At 43.0% G+C, this 22,002-nt stretch overlaps 1 protein-coding gene across 1 annotated transcript; it reads right to left on the bottom strand.

Moving 5' to 3' along the window:
* Positions 1-56: 56 nt before the first annotated feature.
* LOC112181129 lies at positions 57-4,109 on the bottom strand. Its single transcript, XM_024319638.2, has 3 exons — positions 3,978-4,109; positions 3,654-3,862; positions 57-402 (listed from the first exon to the last, which is right to left on the bottom strand). Exons 2-3 carry the CDS (start codon positions 3,834-3,836, stop codon positions 328-330), a joined length of 258 nt encoding a protein of 85 aa, XP_024175406.1. The 5' UTR covers positions 3,837-3,862; positions 3,978-4,109; the 3' UTR covers positions 57-327.
* Between the last annotated feature and the right edge of the window lie 17,893 nt (positions 4,110-22,002).

Below are 22,002 nucleotides of genomic sequence, written 5' to 3'. Positions count from 1 at the left end.
AGCCAATTCTTCTCAATGCTTAAAGAACATACTGAATGACATCAACAAGAACATACTGAGACAATATGACCAATTCAAACATCTTATTACTTTAAGCTAAATAGAGAGTCCACAATTTATTTTGGTAATTGATGGTATAGCAAGTCAAAGACTCACATAATGAGTCATCAATTCAGTACTGTTAAAGTCTGATCACAAAAATGTTTTAAAAGGCTGCTCGCTCATAATCTCAGCAAACAGCTACCACAAGGAATAATTTGCATTCTGGAAGCCTTAGTTACACAACATCCAACTGTACTTCTTTCACTGGATGCTCCAAAAACAAACTCAGTAGTCTTTCTTTCCAAAGTTCTTGCACCACATTTGTGAAGGAATGGGGCGAACTGGTTGATGTGGCCGTTGCTGCAACAACACATACCCATTTTTAAAATGAATATCAACATAGTGTATAAAAATTTCAGTCCCAGAAAGGGTGTGGCTCAAAACAATTAAAGAGGAACAGCATCTATTCCCACTGGATATCTTTCTCTTTTTGACAAGTAATAATAATTTTTCAGTCAATTTACATGCACTAAGGAATATTTCTCTGAAGCACAGGAAGCATCCAAAAGAAAAGATGTAGATACAAAGAAGCCAAAAAGATGCCTGACCAGATATTTAAGAAACCTCTTTCAGCCATGATCTCAAGGCAGTAATATGAAACCAAATAATGTCTTTTAGTTGTATAACCTTTTTTTTATTTTGTATTTTATTTTTTATAATACTTCAAAAGCATGGTAAGTCTAACTAACTAAAATTTCTTCAATGCCATCACTTCTGAGGCATCAAAAATAGAACACAAACATTGATGCATCCTGCATCGTGCTATACTTCAACAAGGCCATGGGCCAATAATCCTGGCCAGCTAGTAGCATAAAAGAAGGCCCGCATTGCTTAACCTGTTTATTATTGAGTTGTTTCTTAATGGCTTGCAGATCTAAGTACCGTTTTATTACTGAGTGGGCTGTTTAGATTCATGCATAGGGTTTACTGCAGGACAGTCCTAGCTCTAATCTTCAACAGCTTTGAGTTGTACAAATTACAAAACATGACTAGTAAATCAACAAGGTTTTGTGTTGAGCAGTTGAGCAAAGTAGATAAACTTTACACTCATTTCGTATTATTCATCGATAAAGTGATATAAAACCTTAGCTATGCCAAATAGTATGAATAGCACCAAATCAATATGACACCACTGTAAATGACCTCTTTTTTTTATGACAGTTACTTAATTCAGAAAGAATGCACAAGCCGATATATATTCGACAAAAAACAAATTATAAAATGTACCACCATGTGCACCAAGCAAAAGCACATAAAAGCCAATGACCAAACCATGTACAAAGTTATTATACGCAAACTGTTAGTAACAAAGCAATTTAACAGATAGTAAAGGTCTGATATTCTGTAACACCAACAAATTGTGTGGCTTAATGAAGCTCAACGCTTATATTATTGGAAAAAGAAACTCCGGGCTTAAACATCTTGCAGTTCATTGAAAACGAAGGGTGGTAATCTTCACACTCCCTATTGTTTTCAATTCACACACACACACACAGAGGTTACCTCTTTTACAAAACTATCCCCGACTAATGACACTTTCAAAAACCCACCTTGATGAACTTGCAGATGTTAGTCAGCTGCTCAACCCACATTGCACACACACACACACAGGTTACCTCTTTTACAAAACTATCCCCGACTCATGACACTTTCAAAAACCTTGATGAACTTGCAGATGTTAGTCAGCTGCTCAACCCACATTACACACACACAGGTTACCTCTTTTACAAAACTATCCCCGACTCATGACACTTTCAAAAACCCACCTTGATGAACTTGCAGATGTTAGTCAGCTGCTCAACCCTCTTTAATGTGCTATGTTTGACAAGTCATAAGACATGCTGACTGGAAAGTTCAAACTGAATGCTGAAATCTAAATTCATCTCCACTCTAGTCCCATTACCACCTCACCTTTTCAATTCCAATGCCTCATATTGAATCCTCAAAATATCTCTTCACACCTTAACCCTTGATGAGTTTTGATCTGAAATTCAATTACCACTTCACAGAAATTCACTTGTAGCACAACCTATATCTTTGATTTGCACATACTCAGTTTTAGCTCCAAAGTGTTTCATCTTTTGACATCCAAAATTCTCAATCTGATCAGTCACACAGCATTAGCAGCCCAAAACAGTCCCACTCCAATCCTTAAAAATCACTCACCCTACACCAAACTCACAAGACCAAAAGCAACTTTTTGAGTTGCCTTTCTGGTAATAACGGACACAGACTAGTTGCCTAATCGATATTTCAAATGTTGATAATGTTTTTCAAAGTTGCCCATTCATCCATGGCATTCCATCACAATGCCTGGCATGGTTCCTTCTATGCACTTGCGGCCGCTGAATGGGGTTATGCGTGAGCCACCCGATTCAGGTCGGACAGATGGCCATTAAGGAGCTGCAAGAGCACCGTAACTGTCAACATTAGTCGTTATGGGTGCTGGGGTCTGTGATCGGGGTAGGTAGGAGAAGACTCTGGTGCTTTGAGGGTTTGGGTAATAGGGTGTTGTGGAGTACACCAGCTTAGGTGGAGAGTTTAGATGGTTCTGGACTTCAAACTTGGGAAAGCAGTGGTGATGATGGTACGGGGTCCGGGGAAGTTTTGAAATGAAAAGAAAGAAAAAGATACATACATTGAAAAGTAGTAAAAATGAAAGGGAGTGTGAGGAGTAATAGAGAATGAGAAAAGCACTACCCAAAAGTAAAACCATTTCTAATCTTAAGGTTTCCGACACTAGTAGCGTGTCGTAGATATTCAAAGCGTTCGAGAAAGCAAAAGATTTAATCTTCAAACGCAAAGTAAGTTCAGAAAGCATGTCAACTGAGCTACTAAAGTGAAGATAACTAGGGAGCTCATTACAACACCAAGTTCATCCTCTGGATGATCTTAAATGGTGGGTTTAATGGATACTTCCTTCAGCTTAGAGCATCATCACTTTGTGAAAATTCTCCATACCAGCATCTTCTAAATTGTTGAGGTTTCTCTTTCAAAAATACAATTTTTGATTGTCTGTTACCACTACATTTTAGTTATTCATCTAACCCGAGATTTTCAGTCACCAGATTATCCTAAATTCATCCGTTTGCACAACGTTCCCCTCTACATTTTAGGGCAGGACATCGTCAGTCACAAGTCAACAAGTCTAAAATCCCAAGAACATGATCTTTGACTCTGATCACCCAATGATCAGCACCCCATTCCCCACAAATCACAACGGAACCTGACTATCACACCAAGTACTATTCAGAAACCATGAAACAATTCCCCATACATATACTTAATTAGTTATGTACTCATTTCCACAAATCAAAAACCTAAACCCCAACTAAAGCAAAACAATATCTAACAGCCTCAGTTTCAGTCAAGCTTAGAGCTCATCTGGGTCCTAACTTCACAATCCAAAACCCAATCTTCACCTCCCGGGTCCTAACCCTACAACCCAAGATCCACACTTGACCATCTCTTAGCTTCTTCCTACATTTGTAAAACAGAAATCCAAAGTGGAAACAAAAGAAAGGAGTTGAGATGAGGTGAGGTGAACGAACCTCGAGCTCGGCAGATTTCATGGCGATGGGAATGCAGATGAGGAAGACTCCGAACATGGCGAAAGCCGTGTTGCGCTTCCAGTGCTTGGGCCTGCAGTATGGCCCACCGCTCATGCTCCACACCTTCGCCCTGAAGTCTCCGCCGTGGGCCCCCTCGCCGTGAGCATGCTCGCCTCCTCCCATTTGCTCCGATCACCAACTCTCTTTCTCTGTCACACCAGAAAATCAAAAATTAAAAACAGTGAAACCCTAATTGGGTCGTGAATGGAAGTAGTGGAATCGAAAATTGGGAGTGGGAATTGAAGGAGAGGAGGTGAGCCCAACCTGACTGAGGGGATTGTAGAGCTGAAGACGACACTGAACTCCGCTTTGGATTTAGTTCCCCTTACAGTTACTGTTTGTCTTTTCGGGTCGGGTAATGAGTTTGGGGCTGGCCGGTGGAGTTTTAATGCCCAAGTGTTTATATGTTACTACCACTTTAAAAACTCATGTTACTATTTTAAAGTAACTTGTCCTAAAGAATCTTTAGAATTTGAAGTATGTTTAAGCCCAAAAGTAGTATGTTTGAGCCCAAAAGTACTTTTGGGCTTATCCTGTAAATGAATAAGCATAGCAGGCCAATAACAGCGGCCCAAGTCACATATCTTCAAAATATCTGTAAGAGGCCCACTTAAGGCCTAAGAGAGCCTGGTACAATGCGGACCACCCCTAGTAATCATTAAGATTTCGTGCCCACGTGGGGTTCAGAGAATACAACGAAAGTTTCTCCCGCAATAGAGGGGAGGTCCTAGGCGTGCCAAGGAGAACAGTTGCCTTTAATGGCAGAGAAACAGGAATATATCATCATGACTATATGAGTGCGCCACCATTGCGTAACGCTCGCGAAGATATGTTTAAGTAACATATCCCGACTGCTCGCATCTAATAAGCAGTCGACTTTACCTATATTTTAGCCATAGTCAGATCGACAGATAATTAACAATTACCTGTCTACAGCGGCTGCTAAGATTCCCATAGTTGTTTATTCCAGGGCCAATACCTATGGCCCAAATTATAATATTCTGACATTTTAGGAGGAGCAGGAATTCAAAGAATGGCCAATATACGAGGCTACAACAAAGTTACAAGGACGACCAATCAATCAATTAATCTCTACAGATTATCAAAGTCCCTCCGGAGCAACTTATCCCCCAACTTCGGTTGGGCAGTCAAGCTTGGGTCGCGCCCTTGCAACCACGCGAAGCTAAAGACACGCTTTAGCATCAGTGACCACACTCCAGTCCAAGCCTCCCCAAAGCCAACTGCCACCAACGTCAGTTGAACCAGCGAAGCAAGGGTAAGGCCCTCACAAACCAGCGAAGCTAGAGTCACGCTTTAGCAAGACCCCAGCTTCTCTCCTACTTCCCTGTGATTGTGATGCTCAATCTACAACATTAAGTGTCGATTTGGTGTTGCGAAGAGACAAAGCAAAAGTCCTCACTCACGAGCAAGGTTCTAAAAAACGGGCTAGGCAGCCGCCTAGGCGCTGGGCGCCTCTAAGCCATTCCGATTTTGGCCTAATCGATCAAGCTAGGCGTTGGGCTGAAAATCGGCCGCCTAGTTGGTCTAGGAGGTTCCTGGGAAGCGCTAGGCGGGTATGCTGGGACCTGGGCAGTCGCGATTAAGCGCTCTATTCTAATTTTTTTTTTTTCCCTAAACTCCTCGTCACTATAAGCACTCGAATTCTGGACTCAAATCAACCTAAACTCCTCAAAACATAAAGGGTGACTGCAGTCGCCGTCTTCTCTCTCTCTCTTAGGCATGGTCGCATTGGTAAGTCTTCAATCTTCAAGTATGGGTTTCTCGGTTTCTTTTTTTCACTCTTCAAGCCTTTATTCTTCAATCAATCAGTCTCTTGCTTTCTGGGTTTTCAATTTCAGCGTTCAATTTGCAACAAAGCATAGACGTCCTCAAGTTTGGTTCGATTTCTGGTTCGATTTCGAATTCTTCAAGCTTGGTAAGTTGCTGCCTTTCTGGGTATTCAGTTCTTGTGTATGATACTATGAATAATGAATGATTGGTAACTTATTTGAGTTGTATGAATATTTGCTTATTGTCTTCCTGTTATTGTCTTACTGATTTGAGTGATTTCAAATTTGAGAATTTTCAATTGAGTTGTATCTATTGTATTGGTCCTATCTGGGTTCGATTTCTTTTTGCCAGAAACTATTGAACTTTTGAATTTTTGATATTTGGCATCTGTTTTGCCAGTTTTGAAATTGTATCCAATAATGATAGATATATTGATAGCTACGTGATATGGACTAATGGACAACTGGACAAGTGCATTTAGTTAAGATTTCTGTTCATTTTATATGCTTGTTCGATTCTATCAGGAATTTGCCTCATGAATGATAGATTGACAGAATCACCAGAATGAGTAGAAGGGGGCTGGCCCCTGCGTGGCTTGTTGGCTTTGAATAAATATCAAGGTCTATAATTAGGCTACAGTATATAAATAGTTTTTTGGTATGCTTTTTGGATTTAACCTGTAAAACTATGCTAAACTGTAGGCCTTTGTCTTGGTAATGCGAATAAGGAAGTGAAGGCATTGGGCCAAGGGTCTATGGGTTTTATCTATTTTATATTGTATTTCAAACATTATAATATCTTTTATAGTTTTATTCATATAATTATATGTTATAAAAATAAAAATAAAATTTAAAAAAAACCGCCTAGTCCCCGAGCTTCCGCCCGACTAGCGCCTAGCGTTTTTTAGAACCTTGCTCACGAGGCATAGAGAAGAACTTGGTGAAGAGGTTGGTACTCTCCTCGTCGACAACCACTAGAAAAAAAAAAGTCAGGTCAAGGGACACCCTCAACAACTACACCCCACGGTGTTAGTACGCTCACGCAATCACATTCACTCAAAATAGACTGTTGACCAGCCCAAAAAAACTGGAGCCAAACATTTTGGCACACCCAATGGGACCTACAATACAGTCTCTTCAACGATTATCACAATTGGGAAGTCAAGCGATAATCCTTACCAGAAGGTTTACATCAACTATCCACCGTCATCAGAAATGACGGATTCTGAATGAAATGAGAATCCACAACCCGTCGTTAAGGATGAAAGTCTTCCTTTCGGACTTGTTGGACTCTTCCAATGCCATTGCGAGCTACGAATATGCACCTTACCCATCCCAGAGAATGCTAGCCTGGAGGATCAGCTAACGATTATGCTGTTAAATATCGATCTGTGTTGGAAGAAAGTGAATAAAACACTGGAAGATTCGCAGAGAGAGCTTCATGAGTTTAATCACCGCATGGAGCAAAACTCTCAAGAGGCTGAACGAAACACTCAAGAAGTTAAAAGATATAATGAGTGAAATGCGAAGGAAACTCTAGAGCAAAAACCCGATCAAGTCACAACACTCGCGACCTGCAGGAAAAGTAACAACAGATTCTGAATGCTATGGCGCGATGCAAAGCAAGAAGATCAATTCAGAATTCACAGCCCTATGCGAGGATAAGGCGACCCTGGCCATACAAGTTAGCATGCACAAGGGTGAGCTCGATGAGGTCAAAGAAGTACTGAAAAAGTCGACAATCAAGCTTGGCACAATCCTTAGTACTAGTACGCAGTAGGTGGGGTCAGTTAAGTGCCTTCCTCCTAATGTGAGAGAGAAGGGGAACACGAACAGTACCACTATGTCAGTAGTAGAGGTAGCCTTGTTATCTGCTACGGGCAAAGATAGAACCCTCTCCAGCGAAAAATCCAAGGTGGCGCCAGTTTACGAACAGAGGTGCAAAGCGCCAAGGATCGGAGAAGGCACTTCCATTAGCCGTATTATATTCGCCCAATATGACAGTGACGGAGCCGAGAATGTTTTTCAGGAGTTGGCAGACGAATACCAGGGGATTGACCAAGCGGGGAACCCAGTCAAAATAGTAGTGGTCGCAAAGGATCAGCAGGCGCCGGCTACTACTCTGATAGTATCACCTAGACCCCACTTGGTTCAGCTCATGGAAGAGCCAGCCACCAGCAGGATGTTGCCTGAACGCCAAACGGCCCCTCCACCCAATCCTCCTAGCTCATAATATATGAGAAGGGAGGAGATTGAGGAGATGATCAGGGCAGCGAACCAAAAGCCTAACCTCGATGAGGTATATCAGGGGCCTTTCCCTCCACATATTATGCTCACGCTCTACCCCAGGGTATATAAGAATATTATATTCACAACCTTCTCGGGGGAATATGTCAAGACTACCGCAACTCATTTGGCGAGGTTCAAGGTGCAATACGGCCAATATCATAACGATGATAGCCTGAAATGCAAGATCTTCGCCACTTCTTTATCAGGAGCCACGTTCACTTGGTTTGCGAAGCTAAGGCCTGGGTTAGTCAAGGATTGGCCTGCAATGGAGAAGTTTTTTAGAGAAACTTACAGTACTGTGGAACTCGAAGTTGACCTAGCTTCACTCACTCAGATGGCTCAAAAACCCACTGAATTTACCGTTGCATATCTCCAGCGATTCTAGATCCAGAAAGGAAAGCTGAACGTGGTCTTGTCGGAGAAAGAGCTAGTCAAGTTGGCAATCAAAGGTCTCGAGCCTAGCCGACGTAAAAAGCAGCATGGGAGCTGATAATGGAAGTTGGCAGTTTCGAGCACTTGCTTAGGGAGACCAATGCCAAAAAGAACTCTTCAAAAGGGAAGTACATCCCAAGAAAACGTAGGATAGCGGCCACGTTAAACTATCACCCAAGCTCCTATGATCCTTACTACCGGAGTGAAGAAATAGGCACAGCAGAGGAAGAAGACTCTAAGGAAGATGAGGTAGCCGCATTAGAGCTCACGGGGAAGAAGGGATCCACGCTTAAGCAGCTAAGACTGTGCAAAGAGCCAGTTAAGCTTAAGTCGGTAGTATTCGCCAAACCAGAATCCGCGAGTTACACCTACGACGCGGACAAAGTGCACGAAATACTAGATGAAATGATTGCAGCGAATATGGTGAAGACTGACTTCAGCCCATTCCCTAGACCAGAGTAGTTGAAAAGGAAGAAGTACTGTTAGCTCCACAATTTGTGGAACCACAATACAGCTAACTGTGTCAAGTTGAAAAACCAGATCCAGATCTGGTTAAATAATGGTAGCCTAAAGGTAGAGGCGTCGGCAACAGTAGCAGCGCTTGTGGATTTAGATCCCTTTCCAGACACCGGGGTCAACATGGTTGATGTGGCTTAGAACACGAAGGACCAGCAGAATCGGATTCCAGACTGTACTACTAAGGGTTTGAGAGAGGCAGTACAAGAACAACTTGCGGAGCGGAGACCCAAAACAGTTTCACTCGTGTTCTTGTGCTCGCGATGCAAGGAGGAATGATATACCCAGGAACTACAAAAGGAGGTTGGCCAGACTTTTCGCTTCGGTTCTTTTCCACCAATGAGGTTAGTATCACCTTCTAGAAACTTCCAGCCCTGTAGCCCAAAAGTACACAGTAGACCATAAGTTTACTCTCTAAAGGATTCTAACCTATTCAAGAAGTTAAAAGCTGTAAAAGAATAAGGGAGGAAGAGCTCCATAGAGGCAAACAAGCAGCAGAATATCCTGATCAAGCCTTATATCCCTCCGGTGCCAACATCCATCATCCAGAAGGAAAATGGTATATAAAGGAAAAGGGCAAGGTTGTAGAGATTAACTCTTGAAGAAAATGAAAGCTCCAGCTGAGATTCGAAGAAGAGAAGCGGACTCTAGAAGCCTTGGACCAAGCACTAATCAAACCATCGCAGTTGGTGAAATCTCTAGGGCAGTACCAGAGACAGATGGAGGCACTAGCCGCCAAACCTTTAGTTATCCTGCAAGCTTTCCAAAGACGCCCTAAGGCAACACCTAGGGTACCAAAGCCCAGCATTGATAGTAGAATCATTAAGGAAAGCTATCAGCCATTCGCGAAGCAGGAATCTTCACCACTACAGAAAACCCAGTGTTTGGTACAGGATTTCCCTCAACGAACGAGATGATAAACCTTCAATTTTGGAGAGACTAGGAGCAAAGAGAATCCGTCCGCGATAGAACATTGAAGGCCTAAGAAGATTTAGAGTATAGTGGTTGCGACCTCAGAAGACGCTTCAGCAGTGGGGCAGAGGCAGGACCTACTAAAGAAGGGATCTCCTCTCATAGCGGACGAGCAAGTTCAGATTATGACTCTGGAAGAAGGGTCGTTGGTCGCCTATGTCGTAGGAAAGTTTGATGAATAAGTCAACCTAAATTTCCTAGCAAAAGAAGCAGAGGAACTAGAAATGGTAGATACTACATGCAACATGGTGTACGTTCTGCCAGCAAATTACGCATTACCGATGGCAGCTCAAGAATTCCAGGCGATAGACCCAAAAGAATCAGGTGAACAAGAGGTAGAGATCACATCAACAGTCATGAAGCCAGAAAAGAAGACTGTCATCTGAGAGACGGAGGACGTCAGAAGAAGAAGCTTCTCCATGAGTTTCGACAAGCCAACATTGGCGATGGTGCAACACATAAGGCCCTTGTATGTCACAGCTGACATCAATGGCATTAAGGTCAACAAGATTATGGTAGATACAGGTGCAGTTGTTAACGTAATCACTACCAGAACCATGCACTTGCTGCGAATCAAGAAGGAAAAGATCCAGTCCACATCCCTTACACTTAAGAGCTTCGCGGGGATAGTGACCAAGATTCTAGGCTTACTCTTCTTGCAAATCAAAGTGTGTCCAGCAGAAGGTGTCTACTCTTTCTTCATTAAGGATAGCTATGCTACCTACAGCGCGATTCTAGGTCATGATTGGATTCATAGGAGCTATTGTGTTCCTTCCACCCATCATCAAGAGTTGATTATGTGGGACAAAATCACAGACAAGGCGGAAGTGATCAAAGCAGATCCGCGACCTTTCCCCGTCTCCACGAACTACGTAGATGCAAGGTATTACCTAGAGTTAATTACTCCGTTACAGGTCTGCAGTATCAACAATAAAGGCCGCTCCATAGGGGTGACAGCCTCTGAACTAGCACAGTGGGGGCTGGTGCTCAAGACAAGCCTGGAGAAAGGTGACTCTCCAGATGATAACTGATGGATCACAACCTTCCAGAAGAAGAGGTAGAGGCCTTTCATTCTTTATATGATAGATTGTCTTCATATTTAATTGAAAAGAAGGCCTATAAGTAAGTTGCCACCCGGGAATACATAGATAAAGAATTCTCTGATCATGAGGAATAGGAGGAACCAATTCAATTAGCCCCGGCAGCACTGGATGATACTCCGCCAAAAGTCAGAGATCCTACAGAAAAGGAAAACTTGGGAACTGAAGCTAGCCAATGGAGGTGGCAATCAGGGCAAATCTGGAGCCCGATGAAAGACAGTGGCTTACCGACTTGTTGCAGGAGTACAAGGATTGTTTCTCTGAGAAAGTATGAAGACATGCCAGGCCTAGCTCCTGACTTGGTCTGCCACAAGCTGCCGACCCTCTCGGACCAAAGACCGGTGAAGTAGGAACCCAGGAGAATGAATGCAGAGACCCAGGTCTTGGTTAAGGAAGAAGTCGAGAAAATGCACAAGTCAGGAACCATTAGGGTCGCCAAGTATAATTAGTTGTTGTCCAACATCGTACCTGTTCGAAAGAAGAACGACAAAATGAGAGTGTGTGTTGATTACCGGGATCTCAACAGTGCTACTCCAAAAGATATGTAACCCATACCGGTCGCAGATATGTTGGTAGACGCAATAGCTGGTCACAAACTCTTGTCCTTTATGGATGAGACTGCCGGCTATCATCATATCCCAGTGGCATAAGAAGACAGGCACAAGACTGCTTTTAGATGCCCAGGTTTCGCTGGAGTTTTTGAGTATCTGGTCATGCCCTTTGGCTTGAAGGACGCAGGAGCCAAGTATCAGCAAGCAATGAACCTAATCTTCCATAAAATCTTGGGGAATATTTTAGAGGTTTATATTGATGATGTGGTCGTCAAATCCAAACAGCGGGAAGACAACATCGCGGACATAAAAAAGGTCTTTGAGCACATGTGAGTACACAAGTTGAAAATGAACCCAGCGAAGTGCATGTTTGGAGTTCAAATAGGTGACTTTTTGGGATTTATCGTACATCAAAGTGGCATTGAAGTGTCTGAGGATAAAGCTAAAGCAATTATTAATGCCCCCCCCCCCCCCCCCCGAACAATGAAGGAGCTACAAAGGCTGTTGGAAAAGATCAATTTCTTACGGCGGTTTATCTCCAATTCAGTTGGCAAGATCCAACCTTTCTCTGCCTTATTGAAGCTGTAGGGGCAGACAGAATTTGTGTGGGAAACAAAGCATCAGGAGGCCTCAAACTCTACATCTCAGTTGCGGAAGCCTCGATTGGCAGTTTATTAGAGCAAAATAATGAAGAAGGAGTGGAGCACGCAATTTTCTATCTCAGTAGAACGCTAACAGATTGTGAAACAAGGTACACACCAATGGAAAAGCTTTGTCTAACGTTATACTTCTCTGCATGTAAGCTTCGCCACTACATGCTATCTTTCACTACATGTATAATTGCTCAGACCAACCTGGTCAAATATATGTTATTGCGTCCCATACTTAGGGGCCAAATTGCAAAATAGGTCTTGGCCCTTTCAGAGTTCTCTTTACAGTATGTTCCTCAAAAAGCTGTTAAGGGGCAAGCCATCACAGACTTCCTAGCCCATCATCCAATTTTGGATACCCTAGAGGTTTGCAAATTGGTGGTTGCAGCACGCTCACTGGAAAGACTTCACCACACATCTATTCCTGAGTTCGCGATAGTCCATCAGGCAACTATTATCTATAGTTTTGGGTGTTGTACTTTGATGGCTCCAGAATGGAGATGATGGTTAACGCCTACATTGCTTTGGAGAATCCAGCCAGAGATCACTTTTCATACTCTTTCCAGTTGGAATTTCGGTGCACCAATAACCAAGTAGAATATGAGGCCCTAATCATAGGCATGGGGGTGCTGTTGGAACTAGGAGTCAGAGATGTACATATAATTGGAGATTCTCTCCTTGTCATCAATCAGTTGCTCGAGAAGTTCAAATGCACTAGTTTCTTATTGGCCCCATATTTGGATAGAGCACTGGAGTTACTGAACCAGTTCGATGATGTGGACCTTGAACACATCCCTCGTGAGCGAAATTTTTCAGCAAAGAAGCTAGCTAGCCTAGTTGGCAACAGGGATAACTATAAAGTATGGTGTTTGCGAGCGAATCCTGAAGGTAGAGTGGCGAACGCTTCCTTCCTGGTTAGCAAGGAAGGATCCTCCAGAAGACACCATGGTGGCGATCATGGAATCCATTAACGTGGACTGACGTGTCCAGTTGATCAAGTACCTCAAACACCCATATCAAATGGCTGACAAGAGGATTCACTATCTTGCTCTTAAATACTTCCTCAGAAATGAAGAGCTTCATAGACGAGGAAAAGACGATACAGATTTCATATGCGTTTACGGTGGTGAGGCGAAATGTCTCATGCGAGAAGCTCATTTTTGCATTTACGGCACCCACCAAGCAGGTCCAAAGATGCGATGGCTACTCAGACGACATGGATATTACTGGCCAAGTATTCTGAAGGATTGCATCACGTTCGCGAAAGGTTGCTTGGACTGTCAAGCTCATAGAACGGTCCAGCACATGCCCAACATACCCCTGCCGCCTGTTATAAAGCCTTGGCCTGCAAGAGAGTGGGCACTAGACTTGATCGGAATGATTCATCCACATTTGTCACTTCAACATAAGTTCATCATTGTCGCTATTGATTTCTTTATGAAATGGGTTGAGGCAAAGCCTCTAAAAGAAGCATCTGGTACCACACGACAATTCCTATTCTGAAATATCATATGCAGGTTTGACATCCCAGAAGTCTTCTTTTCGAACAAGGGGACGACTTTCATGGGAGGCGAAGTCAAAAAGTTGGCAAACGAATGGGGAATACAGTTCATTCATTCCACCCCTTATTACGCTCAATCTAATGGTCTGGCAAAGGCTAGCAACAAGATTATCATGACCCTTCTGAAAAAGATGTTAGAAGCGAATCCTCGACAATGGTACGAGATGCTCTATGAGACTTTCTGGGCTTACCGCATATCTAAGCGTAATCTAACAGCTACAACACCTTAAACTTTGATGTTTGGTCACGATGCAGTCCTGCATATGGAAATCAATGTTCACTCGTTGCGAGTGCAAGGGCAACATCACCTAATCAGAGAAGACTATGTTCAAGCTATGTGGCAAGAACACAGAGCCCTCAATAGAAAGTGATTGGAATTTGGAAGCACTAGATAGCTTAGTCATGGAAAAACAGTGAGTGGCTCGCGCCTACAACAAGCGGACATGGGGTCGCAGTTATAAAGAAGGAGAGTTGGTCTGGAAAGTGGTCCTCCCGCTTGGCGAGAAATTAGACAGTCGCGGCAAATAGACTCCTAGATAGGAAGGCTCATACATCATTTACAAGATCTTGGAGAAAATGAGCTTTTCATCTCAAAGATCTCGACGGGGATATCCATCACAATCTCATCAATGGTAGATACTTGAAAAAGTATTATTCTAGCATTTGGGAATCTGGGGATCCACCAACAACATCTCTTCCAGAATTTGGGGGGCAACCTTAGTCTTCTTACACTCACGAAGCCCCATCCATAAAGGCCTGTTTCTGAGGCCCAACATCATTATCCTTACCTCGTTTAGCAAGACTAGGGGGCAACACTATACACTAAGGTGGCCTTCAACAGTTGGCTCGCGAATGTACCAAGCAAGTGGCTAGCGAATGGGCCAAAAGTTGGTAAATTTTAAGGATTTATTTATTCGAGAGATATTTAAGTCCGGTTATTTGAAAATTTTTGAATAACAACTTGAGGCCTATATCTGAGGCTTCGTGAACATTCAAGTAATAGTCTAAAAGAAAATGTTATTATATTCATAAAGTGGCTTTGCGCCAAAAACAGTACATTCAATACATTCGCGAAATTACAAAGCCAAAAGTGGCTAAAATACAAACTTTGAAGTCTTCTGAATCTTCTTCAAGGGGCATGTAGCGAAAGAACTGAATATGGAGCTTCAGCCTCTGCCCCCTCTTGCACCTTAGCAGCCGCCATCTTCCAGGCGTGAAGTGTGGGAATGGCCATGCTTTAACCACTCCCATTCCTTCTGCGAGTCCATCCTCGATCATCCCTCTAAGATTCTGTCAGAAGCACTTCTGCAGGGGAAGACTCCAGAAGTGAGCGACTGCCAAGTTACCCATTCCTTTCAGGGATAAAACAAAAGTTTGATAATTTGATCCCTAAAGGAAAGGCCCCGAAGAAGAGCGGTTGACCTTGGGTGTCCTCCGACCCTTCTCCTATTTTCTCCGCGTGAGGAATCCTTAAGAAAAAGAGCCCTCAGGGGTAGATTTCCCAAGCAGGAGAGCCTCATGTTCTTCAGCACTTACCAAAGCCTAATACATTCCATCCAGACTTTCGTAAGCCAAAGAAAAGAGGTTACCTGAGATTAAGCCATAAGGCCTAGCTCAGGCTTGAGATTTCGCCATAAAGCCTAAGTTCTAGAGGCAAAGAGTGAGATCATGAGGGGGGGGGGGGGGGGGGGGGGATTTGTGAAGAAGGAGAAAGAGAAGCAAAGCTTGGAATGCCATTTTTTGAGCTTGGTTTGATTTGATCATCTCTCCCCCAAAACACACTTATTTATAAGAACAGCTCGTGTGAATTTCAACCCTTGGATGGGCGGTTGAAGAATTGAGATCAGCATCATTAACCCTATTAAATGCCTTAATCTTGGAAATGAAGGCGGATTAATGGCGCGTGGAGAAACCGAACAGTTTTTGATGAGGTAACTGTTCTATATTCAAGATTATCTTTCCACAACCATTTTTAATGAGTAGTTAATGCAAGGTTACAACTCATCATGAATCTGGAAACAAAGAGTCACCCTTGGGCCAACAAGTGGACCAAAATAGGATAGAAATAGATAGGTATTTTATTACTATTGGACTAAAATAAAGGCAAATTACAAAAGAGTCCCATGGGCGTAAATATTAAGAAGCCTAGAGTTTCTTTCCTGCGTAGAATAGTTTCAGGCAGAGTTCATCCATGCAGAAACTAGCCACCAGGGCACCATTCTCAGTCCAATCGACCTGCTCTTGGGCTTGGGCCAAATTGTGGCTCAGCGCTTCTGAAACAGCCAGAGGATCATCCAATTGGGCTTCTTTTGCCTCGATCTTGTTGTTCACAAGTGACAGGAACTGCCCCGGATTTCACCTTAGAAATCTGAAGTGGCCCTACGAGGCCCACCTTAGTAGAAATTCTACCAAATATTTGGCGGAACTTCCTCTAAAAGTGGACTACCCAAAACCTGTAGAAAAACATTTACATTTCTAAAATAATCCACCCTTAATCTTCTAGAGCCACCCTGCTCCCCAAATCACCACATCTCCCATTTCACAAAACAATTATGAACTTAAGGATATTAATTTCATGAGTTATTAGAGCAATCTAATGCACAGGGCGTACAAGAGGATATAATACAAGATAAAAGATCGATACTTTTTATAATGCGGAAGCTATCACAGCTATGCCTCAAACTCATGTATGCTCGACCTCAAGATAATCTAGCCTGCAAACTGGACATTTGAAACCGAATGGCTTAGGGGAAAAACATTTAAAAACCGTTAAAGTGAGCGGACGAAAAACTAATCTCGAAGGAAAACAATTATAAAATTAGTGCTTTCCCAAATTATTCTCTTAAAAACCAAGCATACAGTAAAAATCTTGAAAATACTCTTAATCATCATATTTACAAAAATCTCAATCACTCAAAATAGAACATCTCGAATCTCTTTAAAATCTCTAATCTCTCACATATATAATGATATTTCAAACATCTCGTTAAATTACTTATATCTCAAAATAGACGATGACTAAATGGGACTGCCGACCAGTGACGCATCGGAGGGGACTGCGGGTCGGACGAGGAGGTGATGGTTAGAAGAGACTGCCGACTATCTACCTCATGTCATCTGGAGGGGAATGTCAACCAGATGAAGCATCGGAGGGGACTGCCAACCAAAATATTTTGGAGGGAATTGCCGACCAGACTATTACTTGGAGGGGACTGCCAACCAGGTAATGCATGCATGCGCTGACTTATTTACCTCCTCAATGAACTGGAATCAATCTCTTTAAAATAATTGCTTTCGGAAAGAAACCCGATATTAAGTCAATAAATCATCAATAATTCACCGAAAGCATAACTTAAGAATATCTCGATAAATCATGGCTCAATTTCTCAATAAATCATCGAAAGCATAAATCAAATACTCGGTAAATCAATAAATGCTTTTAGAAAGAAATCTCAATATAACTTCAAAGCTGATAAGTAGGGAGCTCAAAACTCAAGAAACCTCGATAATTCAATCATGCTCAAATGTTTGCCAAATCATTCGTACTCATATATCATCATATAAATCGATATTCAAAAACAATAATTCTCATAATATTTTCTTAATCAATCACTTCCCGAAAATCACTTCTCAACTCAATAATCCATTAATAAATAGCTCAAAAATCTACTAAAAGCCCTCGGGAAGGAAATTCACTAATAATCTCGTAATTCATAGAGCTTTTAGTAGTGAATTTCCTTCCCGAGGGCTTTTAGTACGAGATTACGAGATTATTAGTGAATTTCCTTCACTAATAATCTCGTAATTCACTAAGTAAATCTCAAGAAACCCAAACTCATAAAATCATAAAACTTAATAATTCAAATCATAAATTAAATCTCAATCGGAAAATAATAATATACTGCATGCATAATTAATTTAAAATAAATGTCCACTCACAGTTTGCGGCTACGACGGCCGTCCAACTATCCCTTCCTCAAATAGGCATATCCGTCGTCTTGAACAAACAATATAATAAATAATTGTTTCTCAAGAACAAAGACTTAATTTACGATAATAAATTCAATACCGTAAAACCAATAAATCATTGGATGCTCGAAACCAATACGGAATGAGCCCAAACTTCATACGTTATCTCCAATCAATAATTATAACAACATATCGAAAATAGGATCAATCCAACAGTCGGATCTTCCCAAATCAAAATTCGAACTTTCCAAAATTGCGAAAATTCCGATTAATATCCAAACCTCCTCCAATTTCCACCAAACACCTATCTTTATATTCATAACAACATATACTACCCAACAGACCAACACCAGCCACCAGGCACGACCGGACGCACCTCCACAGGCGGTTGCGCCTGAGCCCCACGTGCTGCCGGTCAACCACCATATCTGGCTACCAAATTTTACCAGCATCATCAACTCAACATTCTAAGCATCTTTCATAACTGTGGCTAAACTCAATTTCAAGTCTAGATACTCGAATTTACCTCAAATCTATGTGGAGGTTCTCGTCGTCGATTCGTCGTAATCTGGCAAAATTGCCGTAACCCACTGTCATGATTCATCCCAGGATGAAGAGAACTTCAAGAAATGGGTGGTGGTGCGGCTAGAAGTGGCCAAAAAATAAGAAATCTCTGGAGACCCGAAATGGCCACCGCGTTCACCGCCTTGCTACACCTCCTACGGCCCAAATCGTGCCACCAAAGTCCTACAGACGTGAAGAGGAGAGAGGGTTCCATGCCGCCCACCTTGTCCAAATCCGTTGCTAGACGAGGGAGAAACCGCTGGCCAAAGCCGACTGGGTCGGGGAGAGAGAAACGAAGAGGAGAGTGAGAGTGGTAGGTTCTGATCTATCACAGTAACTTTTTTAATATATACTAATTTACTATGAACAATAACTTTACTTTTTCGCTTATAACTTTTGCATACATATTCCGATTTTTACGTACAACATCGCACAAGTTCGGTTTAATGTCCTCTACGACTTTCATGAAGAAAATTTTCTTATCAAATTTTTGACCCGAAAGAAAAAGTCAACTTTTAGGGCTCCCTAAAAGGTCGAAACGAAGCCGAAAACAAAAATAACTCTCGTTTATCGTCCGAAAGACTTGTAAAACAGTAACTTGAGATCCAGGACGTAACAACAAGTGCTAGCTGGGCCTGGAGATCCTGGATTTGGGCTTCCAGGTTTCGTTTTTCGAGCTCCATATCCCTCAGGCAAGCAGCCCGCTTATCCAAAGAACCATGCAACGTATCCATCTGTTGGGTCTGCTCTTTGCGAGCAGTGTGGGCACGAGCTTGTGCAGCAGATTTGCTCTCGCAAAAAGTAGCGAGGTCATATTCAGCATTTTTTCTATGGCACCAAGCTGGGTGGCAGTCAGCGCTTTATCCCGACGAAGTAAAATCATGGCCTCCCAGACTAGCAATAGTGCACTAGGCTCTAGCAACTTGGGTCCCAGAAGCTCGCGAAGCACCGTCCTAACCTCGTCACTAGGCAACACTTCAAGAACACGAGCTAACTTCTCAAGTCTGGTAGGTTTTGCAAGAGGGGGCAGCGAATGAGTAGCCAGGTCAAATATTACGACCGCAAGGGGATTGAATGGTTCTACATCCTCTTCCCCAACGACCATTTGAGGTTGATTCATTGCCTCGGCCTCGGTGGTCCCTGAAGGCTCATCTCTCAGCTCCTCAATGGCAGGTTGAGGAGGAACAGTTCCAAGAACATCATCTTCAGCCTTAACTTCATTCACCTGCAAAGGTTGGGGGCATCACCGCTGTTCGCTTCATCCTCCAAATTCTGGTAGGCAATGTTCCCGGCAAGGTCCTCAGCGTCTATAACTACCTCCTCAGTGCGAATAGAGCCCTAAGCATGTAAAAAGGAGTCAAGGGGGAGAACAAAATTAAAGAGAGAAAAATGAAAATGTGTAGCGACAATGACTTACTTCATTGGCTTGTTGTTTGCTAGTCGCAACTACCACATCTTGGACATCGGGAGGATTTTCCGCTTCAACTGTCGCGGGAATCTCTGCATCCGCCAGGTTCTCAATTGGATTAGTAGAAATCTTGGGCACGTGGACCACATTCTCATGCTCAGGAGAAGTACGGTCCGAGATCGACACCATTACTACAGCCTCAGGGGGATGCTCAGCCAAGCGGGGCTGAGGAAGAGACACCACAAAACTCGAAGGTGCCTGAACTTGAGAAGAAACCATTTCCCCCGCGACATCGGAAGAGCCTACCCCACTTTACCTAGACAGGCCGGTGGTCATTTGGCAAACCTGTCAAGAGAAAATACTTGTTCAAGGAACATCCACCTAAAATCAAGAGTTTCAAACAAGCAAGTCGAGTTGAGAAGTTACTAGTCGCGATGCCAACAATTCGTTATCTTCGAAGCTCTCCTCGATAAGGCTGGAGCGATCCCATTTACGAGCAAGGGCAGCAGCAACCTAAGAAAAGGGAAAAGCAAAGTTTAGAAGAGGAAGATATCTAGTTCTTAAAAGTGAGCAAATCAATGACAAAGGAATACCTCTGCGAGGTCTTCGTCGTCAAAAGAATCAATAGTGATGGGTTCCTCCACCACCACGGCCTTTTGCTTCTCGGCTTGACCAGTGGCCGCCAGTTCCTTCTAGTACTCCTCCTTATCCGGTATTGATTAGCTGCAAAAATATCAATTAAAATCAGAACATTGAGTGTCGAAGAGTGAAGAAATAACTAAGGAAGGTCTGGAAACTTACTGATTGGTGCGGGTCGTGAATCACTACCCTAGTTTCAGGCCTTGGAGGCCGATCCTCCCGAGTAGGGAAGCGATCAAGCACAGGGTCCACGGCGCTGAGATTACTCAACTATGAAAAATCAGCGCAAAGACCTCGTCGTCCGACAGGTCCCAGCAATTGACAGAGACTTTCTTCCACCAATCGTCATAATCCTCGTCAATTCCATTGACAGGATACAACACATTGACCCAAGGAGGAAGGTCTATCAAAGTAAACTAACTTTGGAAAGAGCAGCCCCAACCGGGGCCGCTCTTCGCCAGGAAGTGTAGTAATTGACAGAGTCATAGAAAGAAAAAGGTACTAGTTGGGCTAACCCAAGTTGGCGAGCAAAATGGTTGGGAGCATAGAGTTCATAACTCAGATCATCGGCCGAGAGAGGTATCTCTGAGCAGGAAATAGCTTGACGGAAGTCCAGGAGAGCTTTGTCCCTATGGTTCTGCCCGCTAGGCAAAAAGCCACGCTGAATGGGAACGAGATACCACCTAGAAAGGACTAGGTCTAGGTCTAGCATCTCGTCTAGTACGTACATGTAAGTGAAGCACTCAGAACATGGTGGAGAATTGTACCTATCTTCGCGACAGAGCTATCTTCCCAAGAGGGAATCATCTGGAGGATTTTTTTGGAATGTTTTCTCAAAGGAAGTGATGGAAGTAAATTTGTAGCCAAAAGTCCAAAATTCAGAGAGGGCCGGAGATGTTGGTCTCAAAGGGGTGCATGACAACTTGGTAAAGGGCTTGATATAGCGAACCCAATACAGGCTGCCTAAGGTCGACACGGCGACCATTATAGAGGGCGGACGCCAGAGAGGCCCAAGTACCAGTGGGCTTATTGGCAAAAGTCAATACAGAGTCAATACTCCATGAAGGTGATGCCCCCGTTGTTTGCGATAATGATTTCGCTAAATTGGATAGGACTTGCTGAAGTTAGTGCAACCGGTTTAAACCATTAGCGAAGGGAATTGCATGGTATCAAATGCCATAAGGCTCGTAATTAATGGGCAGCCCTGTGATGGCAAGGATGTCCAGCAGTGTTATTCTCATCTGCCTAAATCTAAAATCGAAAGTGTTGCTGGGGTGGTAAGCCATTAATAATATTTTTGGGTGTGTGTGTTTGGTGGGGTGGTAAGGCTTTGGTCTCATATATAAGAGGTCAGGAGTTCGAGCCCCATCAAGGGTGGGAATGGGGTGGGTTTAAAAAAAAAAAAAAAAACTTCTAATTTAAAAAAAAAAAAAAAATCGAAAGTGTTGCTGGAAGTGTTCCAAAGGTAGAAGGCAACGGCAAGCGGTGCCGTCGGGAAGATGGAAGTACAAATCAATAGTCTCAGTGATGCCCACTGCATTCTAGCGAGCCAAGTCCCTCTCTCTGACATTGTGGTATCACTCGACTTCGTCGGCGTTCGGAGGGCCAGAACCCTACTTTCTTTCTTAGACCCCAACTGCTGAAATCACCAGGAGTCCATCAGAGAGCTGAAATAAGACGGCGAATTGGAAGATCGTAAAGGGCCATGGCCTCTTTTGGCAAGTTATCTAGAGGGGTGGGACCCAATCCAGCCTGATTTTGGTCAAAACCAGACAGAAAAGGCCTCTGGATCGAGGTGTGGGCCATTCATCGAGCACCCATATTGACACGCTAGGTAAAGGCAGCATT

Source organism: Rosa chinensis, chromosome 1, assembly GCF_002994745.2.
Source record: "Rosa chinensis cultivar Old Blush chromosome 1, RchiOBHm-V2, whole genome shotgun sequence".
NCBI classification, from domain to species: Eukaryota; Viridiplantae; Streptophyta; class Magnoliopsida; order Rosales; family Rosaceae; genus Rosa; species Rosa chinensis.
This window is presented reverse-complemented; position numbering and strand designations above follow the sequence as displayed.